This window comes from Mytilus californianus, unplaced genomic scaffold (genome assembly GCF_021869535.1).
Source record: "Mytilus californianus isolate M0D057914Y unplaced genomic scaffold, xbMytCali1.0.p SCAF_7, whole genome shotgun sequence".
Classification (NCBI taxonomy): Eukaryota; Metazoa; Mollusca; class Bivalvia; order Mytilida; family Mytilidae; genus Mytilus; species Mytilus californianus.
In genome coordinates this window covers 3,130,239-3,155,392 of record NW_026262723.1, presented here as the reverse complement: position 1 = coordinate 3,155,392, position 25,154 = coordinate 3,130,239, and the positions used below count along the sequence as shown (strand labels likewise).

Here is a 25,154-nt window from a genome sequence, read left to right as displayed (position 1 = left end):
TGTATGCAATATATTTACCACTAGACTATAACCAAGCAATCAATCTATTCTTATATTATAGCACACCACGTTATTCCTTTTATCTTTATACTATAAAACACCATTATTCTCTATTGTTCACATTATAGCACACCACTTTTCTTTTTTTATTTTATATATTGTAGCACACCATTAGTCTCTATTCTTTATTTTTTGGTCCATTTTTCTTATTTTTTTTCCATTATTCTCATTTCTGAAACTCCTGTTATAATTTATGCTGTCCTAGTTATGTATTTTTTCAGATATCTAATACACCTGAGTCATTCATGAAACCCGATACTATATGTGTTATAGCAGTCTCAGGATACACTTACCTTACAAAAAACACACATCAAGTTACTTCTATGTAAAGAAAACTAATACAAATACTAAGAATGCAATGTAAAACAATTTCCTCAACAGCTATTACTTGCAGATCAGTGAGATCACACAATGAGCCAACTCAATTTTCATTTACAAAATAAACTGCAAACGACAGAATAGTATCGCCTAATCCTTTTGAGAAGAACAAATTTATGAACCAACCTTCACACAATACCACTGTGCCAGTGTTACCCCCGTGTCCATAGAGGAAATACAGAACTTTTAAAACCAGTCATTCATGAAACCCAATACTCTTTGAATGCATGTTTGTATCATGCACATGGAGAAGATGGAATAGGATTTATCCCATACTGCATGGTAACTTGTTAAAAAACCAACAACTCAAAAGTGTATTCTACTTCTCTAGAGGAATATCCTTATGATTGTTATTAATTAACTGATTTATTGTTTCAGATCTCCATCATTTCTACTACAATTTTAATATTCATCATGTATTAGTATGCAAGAAAGGACAGCTTCACAAGAACAATATCTTCTCTTGTGAACCTTTATATAAAAATAAGGAGATATGGTAATGATTGTTAAAGAGGCAACAACCCACCAAAGTTAAAATGATGTGGATATGAGCAAATATAGTCACTGCACGGCCTTCAATATTGATAAACTCCATACCGTATAGTCAACTATAAAAGGGCGTGGCATAAAAAATGTGATACAATTCAAACGAGAAAACTTACTGTTTAATTGTTTATATGATTTTTAATTTGTTAATACAAATCTTAATGCTCTGACATGTCTGACAACAATGTTGTTCTTAATTTTTGTTTTATAGACTTAATATACGTCTGTGTACCTTTTTTGCCTTTGTGGTTGCTGTCAAAATAATGTTTACCCAACATTCTTGGTACTGTGATTTTTTATACTGATTTATACTTCAGTATTTAAAAAAAAATTCTTTGAATCTTATTCTTATAAAATTGAAGCTGTTTAAGCATGATACAATGAATATCCTGAACATTATATTTTTTTAATTCTTGATATTTATCACATATTTATCACATAAAATCTGTGTCCAGAAATCATCATTATTGTTTGAGAAAAAAACATCATACAAATATATTGTATAAATTAGTGTCTAGGGACAAGCTGAATCCCGCCTCCGGAAGGGTGATTTTCTCACTGCACTGAAGACCCATTGGAGCATTGGGCTGTTTCCTGCTCTTCGGTCGGGTTGTTGTCTCTTTGACACAGTCCCTGTTTTTATTCTCTATCCAAACCATTCTCATTGTTGAAGTCCATACAGTTAACCATAATTGTCCACATCCACTTCATTTGAACTTGGGTGGATAGTTTTCTCATTGGGAATGCCGCATTCATACCGCATCTCCTTATTTTGCATAACAACGTGTCCAATTTCTAATCTGTATTGTTTAAGCAAAGTGCATACGTTTTTTTTTAAATCGAGTATAGAACATTTTGTCCGTTTGGTGTATATACAAAATGGCATCTTCTAGATACACTTTGTCTGTTTTTAATCTACTTATGGTTTTGGATTGCGTTCCCTCCTTTGAATATGTACATCATTGTGAATCTCCCCCTTTTTTTACACATATCAAGATGCAAACTCCCTTATACAGATAGATACAACAATCTAATCTTGGATGAAGGTCATATTTCGGCGTCATAGCCCCTTTTCATCAAATATTTATAAAGTTTAAGATACTACATATCAACTCCAAATTGTATTTATAGCATGTACGACTATTCGAGTGGTCCCATGCAGTCAACAGGTCAATACAAAATTTGTCATTTAATTGTATAACTATTAACTCGTTTGCATAGCACGGACATGCATGAAAAAATATAACTACTCAATGTATCAGGTTGCATTGAAATTTATGTTACAGTTTGTATTGTTATAACATCTTACCAAGCCCAAGGTTGGCTATGTTGTTATTTTCCTTCGCGGCCAAGCCATGCTGTCTGGTGTTTTCCATGATTTGTATAACGTCACAAACAAATAAAAATAGCTTTAAACGACGTCATTCAACTAATCCAAACAACAATCGAAACACTCGGACTTTTCAATAGACGTGTTAGGAAAGGGATATCAATACTGCGCTGATGTTAAATAACAATACCGATACAAGATTTAAGTGTGGACTTTCTCAAAATGCAATTGGTGGTGTGTTTGATACAATATAAAGCGAACAGTTAAAGTCGACTCCTAATTTTAAGACGTGCATGGGCCTTTCGTATAGATCTTCATATATTCATTTGTATTTGTTCGATTGAGGATGTAACGAAGTCAGTAAGTGGATAATTAAATTTTATTATGTAATTACAAAGTTAAGACTGCTTCTAAAGTTCAAATGTTCGATTGTTCACAACTGTCTTTAAAGTTGAATTGTTCGAATGTTCATATCGTCACACGGACACGTGATCGTATAGTGGTATAACTGTTCGGTCCTGACTGAGTAATTCGGATGTTTAGTGAATTAATTCCAGCCTACCCACGAGGGGGGAGACCTTGGCCGAATCTCCTGTCGGAATCTATCTGTACGAATCTATCTGCCCTTCGAGTCCAAAGCTGGATCTTATATAGTTCAGTGGTCCATACAAACGGTCCATAGCTGTAGGCCGGTTACGTAGTAGTCTGGTTGTGGAGTAATACTAGTCTGTGGTTAATTGTCAAACTATGCAATTAACCCCTGACGGATACATGTTATTTCACAGAAGACATGGTCATTTATTGGCTGCAGGGTATATGTCTATAATATTCGTACAGATTGTTATTAAGTGTCTAAAGGTTACATGTAATCGTTTCGGATTTGCTGTATTTAGTTACTTCCTGATGATTAACGTATGGAACACAATTGTGTTACAAGGAGGGCAAAACAAAACTTCGAAAAAAAAATATATTAAAGGGTTAAGAATTGGAATGACGGATTTTTACGGCCACAAGTCCAAATATATACATTCAATGATATGAGTAGAATATGTTTGATAGTCAAATAACTCAGTTTGTCTCTCAACAAGTCTAGCTCACAATTCAACAATTTGATTTAATTCGTGTCTTGGATGTCTCCACAAAGTTCCGACAACCCTAAATGTTTTTAAACGTCTGATAAAATTCTTCTATTTAGTTTTTTGCACTTTCTTTTTTCCCTTCGCGGTGTTTGTCTCAAATGGTGTCTCCTATAGTGCGTAACAATTGGTTGACGGTTCGCATAAATCTTATCGCCTAAAATAACACGTTTTGGAGGAAAATCCAATTCCAAGTTAATGCCAATTCTTGGAATAAGGTTGTCTTGCTGAGCATCGTTTCACGGAAGTTGGACAGACTGCAGCTTTTTATGCTAAAAAAATTATCCATGATAAACATATATTTTTATTTTTTTTACTGATAAAAGACTTTGTTTTTTGCAGTTACACAATGTATAAAGTCTGAGGTTAAATTTTGTTACACATCAGTTACTTTGTCAAACCTTCATCGAATTTTATGAAACTTTGGCAGAAGCTTTTTATGATAATGTCTGAAGCCGCAAAAGTACAAATGCATATTTTTTACTTCATTTTTCAGTATTAATATACTGACAGATACTTTTTGGCAATTAACAGACGGTCTGGGATTAAATTTTTTTGAAATGATAAATTTTTAAACCTTCATAGATTGTTAAAAACTTGGGTAGAAGCTAATCTTCAAGATAAAAAAAAGCATCTAAATAAAAAGTTTGATTTATTTTTAAATCCGATATATGACTGATAAATGGATTATATTTTTACAGTCAACATTACACTTTTACACTGACAGCAGCAATCGAAGGCGAGACACAGGGTACCCTTTGCGAATTTTCATTTTACACCTGACCATCTGTGAAAATTATTATTTCATGTGTCCATTAACGAAATTTGCACATAAAAAGGGAAGCAAACTAGATGAGGTCAAAATAAATAGAACGACAACATTGAAATGTAGACTTGCTTTTTTACTGTTTCTAAAGTTTTGGATTTTTTGTCGATTGATTGTCGTACCCCACATCTCTTTTTAAACATATTTTACAGTAACTGGTATTGATATTTTTCTCTCATTAGATTCCAAATCAACACAATAAATAAATTAAACATAAGACAAATCATCAAATTAGACAGTAAAGTATGTTGATTTTGATGTGTTTTAATGACAGAAATGGTATCGCTTTCTCGATAACTTGTTAGCTTCCGGGGGCTTCGCCCTTCGAACCCATACCAGAAGGTCCTCTGCCCTGGACCCGCTGGGGACCTTCAGACCTCTCACCGAGGTCCAGGCGTACACTTAAAAATGACCTAGTTACGCCATTGGGAAGCCGTGATACCAAGAAAAAAACTTTCGAACCTTCACCGAAACGTAAATTTAACATGCTTGAATAGTGCCAAATGTGGTAATCTTTTAAAACTGAATTCGATAACCTCTTCTGTCCGAAAAACTAACTGACGAAAGTTGATAGAAAGAAAATGTCAGGGAAAATGTGAATTAGAATAAATAATTCACACATTTTTTTTTTAGATATTGACCATTTTCAGCATTACATTAAAGGGACATTTCTAGATAAACATAGAAAATAAAGATAATCAAATTGAATACGCTTTTGTTTACATTCTATTATTTCTTTTAATTGTCAAGTACACAAATCTCTAGTTCTTTTATTAGAATTTAAAGCTACACATTTCTCTATTCTAGAAACATGATATTAAATAAGGAGATGTGGTATGATTGCCAAAGTAGACATCTATCCAAGAGAGACCAAAATGACGTAAATGTTGGCATATATAGGTCACCGTATGGCCCAAAACAAGGAGCAAAACCCACCCCGCATAAAAGCTATGAAAGGCCCCGACCTGAAAAGTATATTTTAAATAAATTTCAAATAAACGAACATTTTGAACAAAGATTGATGTAGAGTAAACAAATGGATTCGGATGTGATTTGATTGCAGTGTTTTTTCATTCACTTTGCGGATTTTCCTTGTAGTCAGAAAGGGGGGAACTACTATGAAACAATGCAATTTTATGATAATAATATTAATAATGATCGTGTTGATTTGCTGTATCCTCGTCGGTGTATTGCGGAATAAATTGTTAATATTTTATTGTTTAAAAATCATCTCAACATTATCAAACAAACCCATACAGGTAACTATAATGAATGATTATCATTCTGTGCTTTTTGAGATGGTCCCCACTATAGCCTAGTATAGTAGTATTGGTATTTAACATCAGTGCCAAAATCGTATTGACTTTCCTAACACGTCTAATAATATTATCGTAATGTAATTTCTTCCGAAGTCAATAACCAACTTCTTGGTTATTCGTCTTTGATATTAACCATTTAAACAAGCTAAAAAAGCCGATACTATTCCGATTGTCATAAATTACCATTTCTATATCACTTGTCATCCAGACGCTATACTTTGAAAAATAAAGCGGCTGGATGATCGAGACTATGAGGTTGTGAGTTCGAACCCCGCACGTGGCAGCTGGTTCGTTCGACTCCAATCTTAATTGACTCGGTTTGCATGTTTTCATACCGAAGGTCAGTGGTTCTCTCCGGGATATCCGACTTCCTTGACCAATACTAGTAAATAATGATCGCTACGAAATATCCAGTGGACTGAGAGTGGCATTACAAACCAAATAATCAAACAATCAATGTACAAAGGTGCAATACATTTATTCAATCTTTTTAACGGATCGAGATCGACATGTACATTGTACATGTAGGTGTACGGACTAAAATACAGTACCGTTTTATTATTAAGTTTAAATTTTGATATTTAGAATTTGATAATTTCGACTTTTATTTTTATAAAATCTTGAAATATTATTTGAAAATTCAAATATTTATGTACATTTGCCTGAAAAAGAAAACACATTAGAATTAAGTGTAATGCATATCCCATCAAGAAACAGGGATGAACTCAGGTGTTCTGGATGTGTTTACAGCTCATGTTTCAAGAAAGCAAGCGCCCTGGAAGGGTAAACAGCTCATGTTTTAAGAAAGCATGTGCTGTGGAAGGATTTTGCAGTTCCAGGAACGAAATGCTGTGGGAGGATTTACAGTTCTTCGATCTTTTACTACCACAAGAGCTCTGAAATTGTTAACAGGTCATGTTTGAAAAACGGAAGGGCTTCGGAAAGGCTTACATTTCCTGTTTTAAGAACGCAAATGTTCTGGAAGGGTTTACAGTTCCTATTTTTAAAATTAAGAATGCACGTGCTTTTGAAGGATTGACAGTACCTGGAACTAATTATATATATATATATATATATAAGTGTGCTCCGGAAAGGTTTATCGTTTCTGTTTTAATAACGCGTTCTTGAAACAGGAAATGTAAGTCTTTCCAGGCCCCTTACGTTCTTAAAACAGGACCTATAAACCCTCGAAGAGAGCACTTACTTTCTTCAACACTTACAGAGCACTTGTGTTGTTAAAACATGAACTGTAAACCCTCCCAGAGAGCACTAACATTATGTTACCCTCCCATGGGAACTTTGTTCCAGGACTTAATAGAGCATTCGCGTTCTTCAAACAGGAAAAAAGTAATGTAAGCCTTTCCAGAGCACTTCCAATCTTAAAAAAGTTGCGTTCTTACAATAGAAAATGTAAGTCTCTCTATAGCACCGTTCCGTTCTTCAACAGGAATTGTAAACCTTCCACAGCACTTTCGTTCTTAAAGCAGAAACTGTGTATTCTCCCAGAGCACACCCGTTCTGAACTTGGGCAATATGAATCCTTCCAGGGCACTTCCGTTCTTAAAGCAGGAACTGTGATTTTTTCATAAGCACTTCCGTTCTTAAAGCAGGAACTGTGATTTTTTCATAAGCACTTTCGTTCTTAAAACAAGACCTGAAACACCTTTCAGAACAGGTGCGTTCTTGAAACAGGAAATGTAAGACTTTCCAGAGCACATCAATCTTAAAGAAGTTGCGTTTTTACAACAGAAAATGTGTCTTTCCAGAGCACCATTCCATTCTTCAACAGGAACTTTAAACCCTTCCAGAGCACCGTTCCGTTCTTCAACAGGAATTGTAAACCTTCCACAGCACTTTCGTTCTTAAAGCAGGAACTGTGTATCCTTCCAGAGCACATCCGTTTTGAACTCAGGAAATTTGAATCCTTCCAGGGCACTTCCGTTCTTAAAGCAGGAACTGTGAATTTTTCATAAGCACTTCCGTTTTTAAAACATGACTTGTACTCCTTTCAGAACAGGCTGCCGTTTCATAAAACAATCGTTAGATTACGTTTGATCGTTTGAAACGTAACGCCGCTAAAATACCGTTTCATAAAACAATCGTACTTTGCGATGGTCGTACATTGCGTGTAAATCGCGAACGCTAATTGCGTGTAGTTAAGCCTGCCGCAAAGAGATCATTATATCGAAGATGGCCGTCGCCTTGCATATTTTGAGACATAACTGACGCTGAGCCTTAAGCCGAGAAAGGGTTTTCAGGGAAAAATTTAAATGACACAGATATCGCTACCTTCTTGATAGACAGAGCATATTTGAGTTTTCAGATAACCTTTTACATGTACCACGCCTTGAAAGGGCAACCTCCTTTCTTCCACGTATTGACAACCTTATGTATTATGCAAAGGGGGGCTTCGTGTTCGAGATATTCATGGGATAAGCTAGTCATCGGTCAGTCGTTCAATATCCTCCATACTAGTAGAGGATGAAAAGACTTTTGTTTGTAGGATAAACTTTCATGCCTTAAATGTGCAAGGCATATGTGATGCAAACATGAAGATGGTATAAGTCAAATGTATGCTATTTGAGTGAAATTTTCTTTATTCTACCAAAAAATACATAGATATTGCCTAAATGAAGACCATACTGAAATGTTTGTAGTTGTGTACACGTGTCATTTATGATCTGCTATCTTAAATTTATTAACTTCTGTTACTCTACAAAAAAAAACTTGTTTTCTCTTTTCGGGTAAATTCACTTAGAGTGCTATCTACTTACAAAGTAAATCTATAACAAGTTATTTTAACATAGCATTCAGAAAAATCTGGACCCAAACCATTTCTTTATGATATATGAAAAACATGAGCAAATTAAATTGTGTATCAAATGTTTAATTGTTGACGCTACTTAAAAGGTGTCTTCTGTCATGGCCGCGTTTTGACAGGGAGTGCTTGTTTGTCCAATCATAATAACTCCGGCTGAAATATTTAAAAAGTTTGTTTTTATGATTTTATCCACTAAGGCATTTGAAACTATCGAAATCCGTAGCTGTTAGTAAAAATGGTAGCAGCACTCTATTAAAAAAGATACGGAAAGGGTATAAGGGTATATTTATATAAAAAAAAGTTGTCAGAAATATTGATAGTCGACCTTCTTACTGATAGAAACACGTGCCTGTGATATACATGGATACTTTTGTTCTTTACCTAGGCTACACAACAGACGAAAAATATATAAAAAATTGTCTATAAAACAATCAAATTTCGGGTATGCAACAGCAGATGACTGAAATAACTCCCCTTAAAATGCTAACAATAATTGTAAATAATAAAAACAATAGCTTTTGCAAATATTATAATTAATATGAAAATAATGTGGTACGATAGCCAATGGGACAATTATAACCGAATATACCTCTCAACCCGACCAAAGAGCAGAAACAGCCCAAGGCGACTAATGGGCCTTCAACACAGCGAGAAAAACCTGCATCCGGATCGGGCTTCAACTGGTTCCTAAACAAAAATGTGAACTACTTCAGTGAAAATGGACGTCAGACTTAACTCCGAAACAAATAAACAAAAAACAAAAAACAAAAAATACAAGACTAATAAAGGCCAGATGTTCCTGACTTTGGACAGGCGAAAAAAATGCGGCGGGGTTAAACATGTTTTGTGAGATCTCAACCCTCACCTATACCTCTAGCCAATGTAGAATAAACAAACACACAGCAATACGCACAGTAAAATTCAGTTAAAAAGAAGTCCGAGTCCGATGTTAGAATAGGTAACAGTTTTAAATGGATATTTTGAATCGTTGTGTACTTCTGAAATAAGATTGTACAGACTCAAAATTTTTTACATTTTACTGAAATGTAAGATCACCATCACCAGCCAATTAAAGCTCAATTGATATACACACATCTTTCTAATTTTAAAAATATCATTTCTCTCGCTTCATTTTAAAAATAGCACTAAAAACAGTTGAAACAATACTCAGCAGAAAACCATAGAAGCCACCGATGTGCTTAAATAAATTCTAGAGATACTGCGATCAAAGATCACAAAATGATTTTTACGTCCCGTAGAAAGTTTATGCTTTTCTGTGGTCTGGTTAATGCACGAAAAATGCACAACAAAAATCCACTGACTTCCATGCTCCAGGTATACGAAAGGAACATATACATGTTGAAGACCGTACTTTGACCTATAATGGTTTACTTTTATAAATTTTTACTTGGATGGAGAGTGGTCTCATTGGCACTCATACCACATCTTATATCTATATAGTGTGTGTCGGGATTGAGCATGTGTCCGAGTCCTCAACAACAACCCTCTCCCAACCTAAAACAGTGGAGTTGACAACAGCCTTACATAGAAATACACTCTTTAAAAAACAGCAAAAACATCCACTTACTAGACACAAAACACACATTGATATAAAAATAACAAAAAGGCAAACAAAAATGGTCCAACATATTATCGATAATGTACGGTTGGCGGAACATCTTGTAAAAAAGTTATAAATTAAACACAAGATTAGAGTTAGGAAAAAAAAGAGCTATCATATTATATATAAATGGTATTTTCCCTATCAAATAAAGCAAACGCGGTCATTTTGAACACGAAATTATGTATATATCTTTTACAATGTTTCACTGGTTTTACTAGTCTTGAACAAAATGCATGCAAGAAATACTGCAGTTTTCAACCATGAAACTGTTAATATATAAAACAAGAATGGTGTGGTATGGTTGCATATGAGAAAACTATCTACACCAGACCAAATGACGTACATACATGTAAGCAACTATATATATTGATTAGAAATAAAAATAGAAATTCTTTATTTTCCAATCATGGACTTTTGCGAGTTTGTATAGGTCAACGTACGACCATTTCCAACGAGCACATACTATATTGCGATGATAGTAAGTTATAAAAATGCCCCGACTTGACATAATGAAAACATTCATACGAGAAAATCAATGGACTAATTTCATATGTAGAAAGTAATACACGAAAATCAAATATATATGATTGACAGAAACAAACAATAAACAATGAATTATTACAGGCTCCTGACATAGATTGTGCACATAGTTAAGATTGGGTTGTTAGATATGTTTTAAGTACTCAACAACCCCCTGACATGGGAAAGTGACAAAACATTAAAACATAAGAATAAATTTCAAGATAAATTGAAAATGGCTTAATTCGTTACATTGCGGAGACACAAGACATAAAAAAACAACGATCAAAAAGATAAAGTACCGATTGACAGTTACTGAAATCTAGTTTAACACCAATTACAACTATTTAAAATCACGTTTCCCCAGACTTAAATATCAGTCCGTACTAATTAAATTATTCTGGATATATCTAAAATAGTCTAAATCGAAAAGATAGTACTTGTTGTTTTGCAGCTATAACATTTCATCTCCTCTGAAATTACTGCACCAAATACATCCAACTTTAAAGCCGCAGTCACACCTTACCGGATAGAGCGAACGGACGACGAACGGATAGTGTTTTTTCTTCAATCCGTTCATGCCTATGTCACAGATTCACGGATCACCTCGCCAGTTCCACTACGGATTAAATCTCACGGATGATCCCGGAAATGCAGTTTCCGTAGTCTGCTACGAATCCGATACGGATGCACAGCGGTGTGATTACGGGCTTTGATGTATCTACCACGGGTGAAGAAAGAAAGGGGCTATTTGGCGACATGAGTGATACGGATTCTTACGGTACGACACGGTTTAATACGGACATGACACGTTTTAATACGCAACGGTACGTGTCGGAGAATTAAATAGTATTATTCTTCCAAATATGAGATTTATCAAGTATTTAATTTTAGTGTGTTTGATGATACATACTGTTATAATGGAATTGTCTATTGTTTAAAATTCAACTATCATCCCTCCGTTAATCATATAATATATTGTATAAATTGAAAACTTATTTTATTATTTCCTCGAAAATATTCACTTTTAAACTGAAATTCTCTTATAAAAAATCCTGACTGATAATATATGTATATAAGTCAACACATTCGATCGTCCTCATTGACCTGATGTTTTTATGTACACGAGCGAATGAACATTAATGTAGACATATCAAGTTGTGATATTTCCTGTATTTATATATTTTGCAAACTGTCCTAAATCTAAAATTCATTTCCGTTAGAACAAACTTATTAATTCATTTCCGTTTGATCAAACTTGTTATTTCTATTTTTTGAAATGCGGTTTTATTTCAAGATAGTGTACACAGGAGAAAAGGAAACAACGTCTGCCCGCTACAACTGGTAAATTAGACTGAACTGATTATCGATCGAAAAAATTTGCCGAATTCGAAACTAACCAATCAAATTACGTTAATTGGGGATTTCCACAAGGTATCGACAGTTAGCTATAAAACACTGAAAATCTAATCATTTACCATTGTTATCGCGACTATTAAAAAGAAAAGTCACACAAAATATTTTCTTAATCTTCTAAAGAAAAATAAAGGTATTGTATCATTGTGTATGCTTGATTATCAATTTATAAACGACTTTAAACATTTAGTTAAGACTTGTATCGCTACAATAATAATCATCTTGCTTATTTTTTTTTTTCTTTGAATAAATTACCAAAACAAATAAATGGAATAGACATATGCTTATTTTCAAAATAATGGGGGAAAAAGTTGGGGGGCTTTATTTCAATTTTAAGTTCTCGAACATTTGAAGCAGTCTCATGCACTGGTAAGGTGTAGTGACTTAGGGCAGTGTCATTTAGCTTAAAATGGAGAGGAAGTGTCATGTGGCATGCTCCGTTATAGTCAGGAAGACATCTCCGACAAAAACCTTTGCAGTCTTGCTTAACTGCGAGAGCAGCTCTGTTTCCAGTGACGGAAATGTTGACGGGCGGTGACTACTTTGGCGAAAGCCTTAGTCAAACATTCTTGAATATCAATCAGATCGTTATTCATATCAGTATCAAGACTGGGAACCCATACGGTCGGTAGACTGAGGAGTCGTTTTTCCGACCCGTGGGCGAGTACCAGTGACGATAGGCTCCTTTGATATGAATAATGACTGGTTGTCCGTATCATATTATGATGAATAATTAAAATAAAAATGAAAATGCTTTATCAATATTGAGCAAACTTTCAATTTTCAGAAAAAGATGGAACCAGCGTCGAAAAAAATAAAGATGGCAAAATCTCCAATCAAATGTAGTGTATGCGGAAAATCGTTTTCCCATAAAGAGAGTTTAATGCGCCAAAAGAGATCGGAACGAAATGGCATTGCGCCACCTGCGATGTGGTATTTTCAAGAATAGACAACTTCCAACATCATAAACGAAACCATGATAAACAACCAATCCAAAATGGTGGTGGTGCTACCATGACTGGTACAGAAACACATAAAAAGACGGATCCATGCAACTTCAAAGCGCTCAATGGCACCGTTTAAACACATACTATCGATGCAAAAGGATTGAATAAATTGGATCCAATGTCATTCCTGAAAAGCCAGTATGATGATGTTAAAGATGTCATCAAGCGTAAAATTAAAGAAAGAGGTGAATTGAAGAGGTATCTATCTATGAAGGTTAAAATGAGCAGACGAAAAGGAGATGCCATAGAAACAGCAGAGCCACATTTCCGGGGAAAATGCAAAACAAGTTTAAAATTGGAGGATATAGATGAAGGATTGAAGGAATCTAACAAAAAGATGTATACGTCTTTCATTGAATATCAGCGACAAGTTATATTCCACTTCCGATCAAGCTCAGATCAAAACATGCCGTTATTAATGTGAAAAACAAGGACAGCAAATGTTTCATATGGTCTATTCTGGCTGCAATGTACCCAGCGAAACGTGATGGAGAGCGGGTTTGGAAGTACAAGGAACACGTATCCAGCTTGAACTTTGAAAACATCATGTTTTCTGTAAAATTGGCCGACATTCCAAAGTTCGAAAAACAGAACAAAATATCAATTAATGTCTTTGGATTCGAAAAGGGTGATGTATTCCCGATACACATTACGAAACATCGGTATGAACAACATGTAAATCAAATCATGATATCAGATAGCAAAACATCACACTATTGCTGGATCAAAGATGTAAATAGGTTGTTAGGGGACCAGCATAGTCATTGCGCACGACATTATCACTGTCCATACTGCTTACACGGATTTACAAAAGAAAGAATATTAAACAACCACCTACCAAACTGCCTAACCCACGGACCACAGAAAATCGAACTTCCTACTGAAGAAAATAAGTGGTTACATTACAAAGATATACGTAAACAGCTGAAGGTGCCATACATAATTTATGCAGATTTTGAATGTCTTCAAGAACCAATACTAGATAGCAACGAGTGTGATCAAAAGACGAAAAAGACTACGTTATATGTATCATGTGGCTTTGCATACAAAGTCGTTGGTCTTACACCTGAAACTTCGAGTGAACCAGTAGTATATCGCGGTGCCGATGCTGCTGATAAATTTGTGGAGTGTATGGTAAAGGAACAGGAAGAAATAGAACAAAGATTCAACCATTGCGAGCCCATGATAATGACTGGGAGTGATTGGCAATCGTTTAAGAAGGCAACTCATTGTCACATATGTAAAAAAAGAACTAGCAGACAATAGAGTGAGGGATCATTGTCACGTGACTGGAAAATTTAGAGGGACGGCTCATAACGACTGTAATATCAACTATAAGTTTACAGGTCGAATTCCAGTTGTTTTTCACAATCTGCGAGGATATGATAGTCATTTAATCATTCAAGTTATTGGAAAAGTTGAAGGAAAGCAGCTGAATTGTATCGCTAATAATATGGAAAAATATATTTCTTTTTCATTGGGATGTATGGATTTTATAGACTCGTTCCAGTTCATGTCTTCGTCATTACAAAAACTCGACGAAAACCTTGCAAAAGAAGGTGCAAGTAAATTTAGACACATGACAAGCCACTTTGGAGAAGAACAGATACAACTGCTTCTGCGAAAACAAGTATACCCTTACGAGTACTTTGATTCTGAGGCAAAGTTTTTAGAATCTCAACTGCCACCGATTGAAGCTTTTTACAGTACATTATCGGGAGAATGTATAACAACAATGGACTATGCACATGCACAACACGTTTGGCAATTGTTTAACATACAGAATCTTGGACAGTACCACGACTTATACGTTCTATCAGACGTTCTTGCATTAGCTGACGTCTTTGAAAAATTTCAGAGAGATCTGACCAACTACTATGGACTGGATGCTGCACGTTTTTATACGTCACCCGGTTTCGCCTGACAGGCTGCCTTGAAAATGACAGGTGTCAAGCTGGAATTACTCACTGACGTAGATATGCATTTGTTTATAGAGAAAGGTTTAAGAGGGGGAAGAAATTAATGATATCCCATCGTCATGCCAAATCTAACAACAAACATGTGCCAAACTACGACCAAAATCAACCCAATAATCACGTAATGTACCTAGATGACAACAACTTATACGGATGGGCTAAGTCCCAGGCACTTCCAGTTGAAGGTTTCAGATGGCTAAACGAATGCGAAATTAAGAACCTACACATAAGTGACATTGCAGATGACAATAAAAATGGTTATATATTGGAAGTTGACATAGAATATCCAAGGGAACTTCACGACGACCACAACGAATATCCACTCGCCCACGAAAAATTGAAGGTTACAAAATTAATGATATGTTATCACTCTATGCGGAAAAGCTATTGGACGATTTAAACTTAAAAGGAACATCGACAGAAAAATTGATACCAAATTTATATCCAAAGGAAAAATACGTGGTACATTACAAAAATTTAAAACTCTACTTATCACTTGGAATGAGACTAACAAAGATCCATAGAGTCATGACATTTGAACAACGACCCTGGTTAAAGACATATATTGATTTCAACACAGAGAAGAGAAAGCTTGTAATAAACGAGTTCGAAAAGGATTTTTTTAAACTCATGAATAATGCAGTCTTTGGAAAGACAATGGAAAATTTAAGGAAGAGAACAGATATAAAACTTTTGAATGACCAATCAAAGGCCAGAAAACTAATCTGCAAACCAACATTTCATGCCTTCAAAATATTCAACGACGACTTGGTGGCTGTTCACATGCTGAAACAACGATGATACTTAAACAGACCCATCTACGTGGGATTCAGTATACTCGATTTGTCAAAGACGCTTATGTACTATTTTCATTACAATTATATGAAGGATAAATATGGGCCTAGAGCAACATTCTTGTTTACGGACACTGACTCGCTATGCTACAGCATCAACACTGATGATATATATCAAGATAGGATGGAGGACAAACACTTGTTATTTGTCTGTTTGTCTTTTTATTTTTGGCCATGGCGTTGTCAGTTTGTTTTCGATCTATGAGTTTGACTGTCCCTCTGGTATCTTTCGTCCCTATTGTTTGATACGTCAGAGTATAACCCTGAACATCGGCTTTATAACACATTAAATAAAAAGGTGTTAGGAAAGATGAAGGACGAAACACATGGTATCCCCATACAGGAATTCGTTGGTCTCAAGTCGAAGATGTACTCATTGATATATGAGGAGAATGAACAAATCTGTGAGAAGAAGACAGCAAAGGGTATAAAGAAGAGTGTGATCAAACATGACACAAAACACGAACATTATAAACAAAAATTATTCAATAAAGAAATCCACATGTCTACCATGACACAGATCCGTTCATACGACCACAAGTTATATAATATATCCATCAAAAAACTTGGCTTATCCCCTTATGATAACAAAAGATACTGACTAGCCACCACCACCACTGATGCCACATGTGGTACTACATCATCCATTCACTATGATGTTGGCTGGACCTACTGGTTCAGGTAAGAAGTTTTGGATGAAAACATTATTGGAGCGAGCACGGACTATGATCAAACCATCACCTGATAGGATTATATGGTGTGATAAACGGTGGCAGCCATTATTTAGTGAAATAAAGCAGACCATTAAGAACATTTTGTTTGTTCAAGGTTTACCTGAAAATTTGAATAATGACTCATTCATTGACTCTAGATATCCAAGTTTAATAATCCTAGACAATTTAATGAGAGACGCCACCAATAGTAAGGATGTGTGCGAATTATTTGTCGAGGGAAGTCATCACCGTAACTTGAGTGTAGCTTGTATAATGCAAAATGCGTTCCCGAAGAGAAACGAGAGTCGAACCATGAGCATCAATAGCCAGTATATAGTCCTATTCAAAACCCCACGTGATCAAGTTGGGCCAGCCATATTTGCTTGACAGATGTATCCTAATAACCCAAAGAAATTCATGAATAAGTACAAAGAGGGGACACAACGACCATATGGGAGCCTATTCATTGATTTGAAACATAATACACCAGAAGACGACAGACTAAAACTTAATATATTCGAAAACAAGAACATGATTGGTGGAGGTAATTCTGAAGAGTATATTAGCAGAAAAGGACTAGAACCACCTCAGTTTGAAGAAACATTTCAAAGTGAGCAGACGTATTTACCAGACGAGAGAGAAATCATGCCTTCATGTGATGATTGCGGTGTAGTCTTTGAAAGCGTTCCTGATTTAGCTAGACACATGAATAAGTGGTGCCCGGATAATAATGATTTAAAAAGAAAAAGGGGAAACGAGGATGACGACATTCCCTTAAAGAAGTCTCGTGTAAACGAAATTGATATAGAAGATGGAGAAGATATTGCTTTTATAAAATTAGCTGAACTTGCCAGAGAGGCAAATGAAGATATATGGGAAGAAAAAGTTGATAAATACATGGATGGTGACATGAATGAAGACCATGCAATAAGTAAGGCCAATCGCAAACTAAAAGACGAGGATATGGATCAGTTTTGGTCGAGATATAGCAGTTTGGTTGAGTATTTACTACAGTTACAAAATGGTAAATTGCATGGAAAAGTCATGAAAATGATTACAGAATTAGTTAACGATGGCATGGACTACGAGAAAGCCATTAAAGTAGCCATCAGGAAATATAAACCTTTGTTGGAAAGCTATCTAGATGAAGCTATTGATAACGAAAAAAATGATGATGGTTCTGAAAGTGAAGATAGCATTGATGATGATGAAGAGGAAGAGGAGGATGAGGAGGAAGTAGACGATGAAAGATCAACTACTGTAAATTCAGAAATTATTGCGAGGTTTTTAATAATGCGAATAATGCGTCTGGGTGAGTATCGCAATAATAAGAATTCGCATTTTGATATCTGATGCATTTATCTGAATGAAGATTTCCCTGAAATCGCAATAATAAATCTCGCATTTTCGTCCTTATTTCAAAAATCGCAATAATAAATGCACGCAATATTCTGAAATGGTTAACAGTGTTTGTTTTAGCAACGTATGTGCTTTTGAAGAATTTAAAGTTCATGACAGAAGTGCTCTGGAAGGATTTATAGTTCCTGTTTTAAGAACGCACGTGTTTTTTTGGAGGATTTAAAGTTCCTGTTTTAGCAACGCACGTGTGTTGGAAGAATTTAAAGTTCCTGGAACATAGTAATCTGAAAGTCCTGTTTAAACACCGCAAGTTCTCTGAATGGGTTAACTGGTGTTAGTACTTCCTGGAAGGGTTTACACTTCCTATTTTAAGAACGAACGTGATCTAGAAAAGCTTACATTTCCTATTTTAAGAACGCAAATGTTCTAAAAGGATTTACAATTCCTGTTTTAACAACTCAAGTGCTCTGGAAAGATTTACAGTTTTTGCTTTAACAATACAAGTGATCTAAAAGGATTTTCTGTTCCTTTTTTAAAAACGCAACTGTTTTGGAAGGATTTACAGTTCCCTTTTTTTAAAAGGTTCATGCTTTAGAAGGATTCACAGTTCCTGCTTTAACAATCTAAGTTCTCTGAAAGGATTAAAGACGTATCTTCTCTGAAGGATTTACAGTTCATCTTTGAAGAACGTAAGTGCTCTGGAAGGTTTTGAAGATTCTGTTTTAAAAAATGCAAGTGATTATGAAGGATTTACAGTTCCTGTTTTAACAATGCAAGTGTTCTGAAGGGGTTAAGAAACGTCAGTGCTCTCTGGAACTGTTTACAGTTCCTGTTTTATGAACGGAAGTGCTCTGTAAAGGTTTTCAATTTCTGTTTTAAGAACGCAAATGTTCTGGAATGGTTAACAGTTCCTATTTTAAGAACACAAGTGTTCTGGAAAGGCTTATATTTGTTGTTTTAAGAACGCAAATATTCTGAAAGGATTAACAGTTCATGTTTTAACTTCACAAGTACTCTGAAAATATTAACTGACGTTAGTGCTCTCTGGAAGGGTTTACAGTTCCTGTTTTAAAATCAGAAGTGCTCTGGAAAGGCTTACATTTTCAGTTTTAAGAACACAAATGTTATGGAAGGGTTTATAGCTCCTGTTCTAAGAACGCAAGTTCTCGTGAAGGGTTTACCGCTCCTGTTTTAAGAACGCAGATGTTCTGGAAGGGTTTACAGCTCCTGTTTTAAGAACGAAAATGTTCTGAAAGGGTTTACAGCTCCTGTTTTAAGAACGGAAGTGCTCTGGAAGGATTCACAGTTCCGTATTTAAGAACGATAGTGCTCTGGAAGGATTTGCAATTCCTGCTTTAACATAAGTGCTTTGAAAGGTTTAAAGAACGTAAGTTCTCGGAGAAGATTTACAGTTCTTGTTTTAACAATAGAAGTGCTTTCTTATTTGAAATTGCATTCAAAGAATGGCAGGCTTATGAAAATAATTTAGGGTACATGATTATTCGTGTAAGAAGCTGAATTACTTCGTTCTTACACATTTTTTACTGTACATTTAATCCTAATGAGAAATTCTAAATTTTTGGCCTTGTTTTGCATCAAACTCATTAAATACTTCAAAAAATAAATTTCAATGAACATTGAAATACAGTTTACGCGTACCAAATTATAAGCCTGGTATCTTTGGTGTGTTTTATGTCATTTGATCCGTTCATGAGTACATTTACATATATTGATATTCATAACGGAATCAATCACCAATTTCAATACTAGTATTTATTTGTAAGATTGTATTTTGTTCGATAGAAATTATTATAAGTGATGAATTGCAGATGTACATAAGAGTGCACACGTACGCTGAAATGTCTCGCCTGTTTTACTTATCATTGAATTTATGTTGAAAGTCTGAAATATGAAGTTTTTACTACAAGTATCACATTAACTTAACTTGTATGAAAATGAGGTCACGGTCAGATGACTCATGCCAGGCAGACATTTTCACCTTACAATCATTCCATAAACCTAATATAGTGATCATATCGCTAATAGTACCCGAGAAACAGATCAAACCACAAAATCTTAACATTGACGAATGAACCATGAAAATGAGGTCAATGTCATATAAACCCTGCCAGCCAAATATGTACACCTTACATCATTCATACCCCAAATATTGTTGAGCTATTGCTTATAGTATCTGACAAACTGACAAAATTATGAAACTTATCATTGACCAATGCATTCAGTTCTTCTACCTTCTGAAATATAAAGCTTTGTGCAAATAGTTTACGCCGTCGCTACCGCCGCCGTCGAATTGTACTCCCTTTGGCGCATTCTGTGACTTTCGTCGCAGGCGAGACAAAAACTAAACATAATTATAATTAGAAATAATCATGAAATATTATAAAATTGGGAAAAAATGTCATTATGTGTTTTAGAAAACATAAAGAGATACTTACCACTACTAGCCATTTGAAATACTAATTCATGTCTGCAATCAAGGATATAGTAAGATCTTACTATATAAATCCTTGGTGTAATGCTATTGATATTGTTTGTTGGATTTGACTTTTCCAACATCTGTTACAATGTATATAAAAACATACTTTTTATTTCTGTTTAACGATCGGTTAGTCATGTCAACTGCCTAGCAAACACATAACATTTTAAAAACATTTTTCGAATGTCATATAGATGTCTTTCCGAAAACATTGCAATAAAATATCCTTTGAACATCAAAAAAATGTTTATTTTATTGTTTTTGAAATGTTTTAATTCTAACATTTAGGTCAAATGTTTTAACAACATAAAAAAATATTATTTCCTAATATCTTTTATTCACGTTCTCAAACATTGTTCTGAAATATCCCGTACATATTTCTATAATATAAAAAAATAATATTTTCTTCAATTGGTATTTTGTATTGCTAAACCATTTAAAGTAAATATTTTCCAAATATCCCAAAAACATTCGGCTAAAAATGTTTTGCAGAAAATATAGTTTTGCTATTTTACATAAAATGTTTTATAACTTTTAATTAAAATGTGTTACATGTAACATCTGAAAGATATCGGCTAAATGTTTTCTATAAAATATTTTGACATACACTTTATTTCTTTAATGTTTATTTAATTCTTTCATGTATATTTAAGAAAGTAAGAATTGAAAACTGTCGATTAAATGTAACTGCCCTCGTTTCGTTATGCATTACGGAAAACCGACCTTTTCCGGAATTGGTGCAGAAGACACAAGTCGACTGTTTTGTTTTTCACATGTGAATATTGGGAACCAGTTTACGGAAATGCGAAGTTTAAAATTTGGGGTCGGGGTTAATGTCAACGGGTCGGGGATACTGTCAACGATTAAAATACGATCAAGAAGTCAGATGTGACGAGCATGCGCATTAAATTGTAAAAAAAATAGAACAGAATTTTAATTTTATTTATAGTACGATATCAATATGGAAAAGAGCGGGGACATCAATATTCCCAAAGAAGTAGAGACCCCACCATGGCGTGATTTATTTGCTAGTAACTTATCCCATTACTATGGATATGTGAAAACTAATGACGAGGCGTCCGATTTAATTGACGAATTTAGCACTTCAACATCAACCTATTTCATAGAAACTAGATCCACTAAGAACTTTGGCACTTATGATATTTGTAATGGTACATAACAATCCATACACAATCTTATTATAACTTAATGGTTCTTTTATATATAATTATGAACCATTACAAAACAATATATAAAACATATGCATTGTCAGTGTGCAGAGGCGGATCAAGAATTTCCTAAAAAGGGGGGTGGGGCAACTATATTTTTATTTTGTTTAATGGCCTATACCAAATTTTGCCCTAAAATTCCTGTAAATATTGGATAGAAATTCAGGTAAGGGGCCTGGGCCCACTGCCACCTCTTAGTCTGCCTCTGTGATGTCGACAACTATATTTAACTTTCTAGTTATTTCCAGTGTCATATGGTATTTTGAACCTCATGGAAAATTGACCCCGGGGTCATAATACCGCTATGGTAAAATGAACCCCCCCCCCTGGTAAATTGAACCAACCCCACCCCAAACCCCCTGTATGGAAAATTGACCCCCATGTTAAATTGAACCCCCCTGTTTTTCCTTCTAGATAATTATTTGAACATTATACATTATTTTAAAGCTTATTATAGATTGGAAATCAGACATACAACCCCCCCTCCCTGGTAAATTGACCCCTCCCCCCCTCCCCCCACCCCCCCTCTGGAAAATTGACCCCCCATGGTAAATTGAACCCCCCTGTTTTTTCCTTCTAGATAATTATTTGAACATTAAACATTATTTAAAAGCTTATTATAGATTGAAAATCAGACATACAAAAATGGGAGGTAAATTTTCCATGGTAGGAAAAACAAAATACCATGGCTTGGTATATATAAGTGCTCTGAAATATGATTTATATGTATCATATATTAATTAGAGTATTAAAACTTTGAAAAGTGATTTGAAATAATGTGATTTTTGATACTAGAGGTGTATAGATAATGGGGTTAATGGCAGGGGAGGGGGGGGGGGGGGGGGGTAAAAATACCATATCTAAGAAAAATTGCTAAATAATCTTTTTCAACATGTTTTATATATACCAAATACTAATAAGAGCATTATAACTATGTAAAATAGTTTGAATAGATATGAATTTTGAAGTTTGAGGTGTAAAGTGGGGGGTTCTTCCATCAATACTATGGCAGGGGGGATTCAAAATACCATGGCTAAGTAAAATTTTCCAAACATCTTTTCCAGCATGTGATATGCATACCAACTACTTATTGGAGTATTATAACTATGTAAAGGAGTTAAAATAGCTAGAATTTTTGAAATTAGAGGTCTAATGTAGGGGGTTCAATATATCATGGCAGGGGGGTCAAAATACCATGGCTAAGTAAAATTTTCAAAACATCTTTTCCACCATGTTAAATACATACAAACTACTTATTGGAGTATCATAACTATGCAAAGGAGTTAGAATAGCTAGAAGTTTTGAAATTAGAGGTCTATTGTAGGGGGTTCAATATACCATGGCAGGGCGGGGGTCAAAATACCATGGCTAAGTAAAATTTTCAAAATATCTTTTCCAGCATGTTAAATACATACAAGTTACTTATTGGAGTATTATAACTATGTAAAGGAGTTAGAATAGCTAGAATTTTTGAAATTAGAGGTCTAAAGTAGGGTGTTCAATATACCATGGCAGGGCCAAAATTTTTATTTGTGAAAGCTGCAGGTCAGATCCATTTTGAACAACAATTAAGAAATATTTAAGTTGTATAAATGCAAAAACTATTGTTAAAATTAAAATATTTCTATATGATTGATAGTTAAAAGGTAAAAAGTCGACCAATTATTGCTGGTAAGTAAGCAACACTTGGTCATTTTCTAAACCACTTTCGTTTTCTACAATTCTGCATAACCGAAAATACAGAGTCTGATCCCTTCCCCTTTTACTGAAAACACTCACCCTTTGAGAATTTTTCCTACCCTAATTCGAGCTGCTACTTCCAAATTTATATTTGATGAATGTCTGAAAGTACCTAACAGCCACGTTTGCCTATTCTCCAGGACCCCACACATCGTGTTTCTGCAGTACAGAATAGAACAAACTCTACAATATTCCGTGGCCCATATGAAGGGTGGGTGCTTCATCAGGGGTCCTGACCCAATCCTTCATGTTATACTAAGCTTTGACTACCGAGCTAGTCAGTATTTCTTTTAAGTTCCGATGTCTACTATACGCCACCATTGGTGGTTTTGCAAATAGCTCCCTACATTTCGCATTGCGAAGTAGTTTTATATAATGTTTTCGCAAAACTTTATTTATATTTCCTAACGAAAGGTGATTTTTAGTTACAAATACTAGTGGTATCTGCTTGTCAGATTCTTGTTTAAAGCGGAGTAACATCGGACATCGGAACTTAAAAGAAATACTGACTAGCTCGGTAGTCAAAGCTTAGTATAACATGAAGGATTGGGTCAGGACCCCTGGTAAGCACCCACCCTTCATATGAGCCACGGAATATTGTAGAATTTGTCCTATTCTGTACTGCAGAAACACGATGTGTGGGGTCCTGGAGAATAGTCAAACGTGGCTGTTAGGTACTTTCAGATATTCATCAAATATAAATTTGGAAGTAGCAGCTCGAATTAGGGTAGGAAAAATTCTCAAAGGCAGGGTGTTTTCAGTAAAAGGGGAAGGGATCAGACTCTGTATTTTCGGTTATGCAGAATAGTAGAGAACGAAAGTGGTTTAGGAAATGACCAAGTGTTGCTTACTTGACAGCAATAATTGGTCTACTTTTTACCTTTTATCTATCAATCATATAGAAATATTTAAATTTTAACAATAGTTTTTTTATTTATACACTTTAAATATTTCTTAATTGTTGTTCAACATGGATCTGACATGCAGCTTTCACAAAGAAAAATTTTGGTCCCCCTGCCATGGTATATTGAACCCCCTACTTTAGACCTCTAATTACAAAATTTCTAGCTAACTAACTCCTTTACATAGTTATAATACTCCAATAAGTAACTTGTATGTAATTACATGCTGGAAAAGATGTTTTGAAAATTTTTCTTAGCCATGGTATTTTGCCCCCCCCCCCTTTCCCCCTTGCCATGGTATATTGAACCCCCTATAATAGACCTTTAATTTCAAAAATTCTAGCTATTCTAACTCCTTTACATAGTTATAATACTCCAATAAGTAACTTGTATGTATTTAACATGTGGAAAAGATGTTTGGAAAATTTTACTTAGCCATGGTATTTTGACCCCCCTGCCATGGTATATTGAACCCCCTACAATAGACATCTAATTTCAATAATTCTAGCTATTCTAACTCCTTTACATAGTTATGATACTCCAATAAGTAGTTTGTATGTATTTAACATGCTGGAAAAGATGTTTTGAAAATTTTACTTAGCCATGGTATTTTGACCCCCCTGCCATGGTATATTGAACTCCCTACAACAGACCTCTAATTTCAAAAATTCTAGCTATTCTAACTCCTTTACATAGTTATGATACTCCAATAAGTAGTTTGTATGTATTTAACATGCTGGAAAATATGTTTGGAAAATTTTACTTAGCCATGGTATTTTGAATCCCCCCCTGCCATAGTATTGATGGATGAACCCCCCCACTTTACACCTCAAACTTCAAAAATCATATCTGTTCAAACTATTTTACATAGTTATAATGGTCTAACTAGTATTTGGTATATA

The 25,154-nt window shown here is 34.8% G+C and overlaps 2 protein-coding genes across 2 annotated transcripts in view; both read right to left on the bottom strand.

The window, feature by feature from the left end:
- Positions 1–2,441, bottom strand: part of LOC127709390 (glycoprotein 3-alpha-L-fucosyltransferase A-like) — a 44,900-nt gene extending 42,459 nt beyond the window's left edge. Inside the window, exon 1 of the mRNA XM_052214892.1 lies at positions 2,294–2,441. Within this exon, the coding sequence (XP_052070852.1) occupies positions 2,294–2,360 (67 nt within the window). The 5' untranslated portion in view covers positions 2,361–2,441. The remainder of the gene's footprint in view (positions 1–2,293) is intronic.
- Positions 1–25,154, bottom strand: part of LOC127709391 (uncharacterized) — an 84,235-nt gene that overhangs the window by 20,172 nt on the left and 38,909 nt on the right. The window lies entirely within an intron of this gene.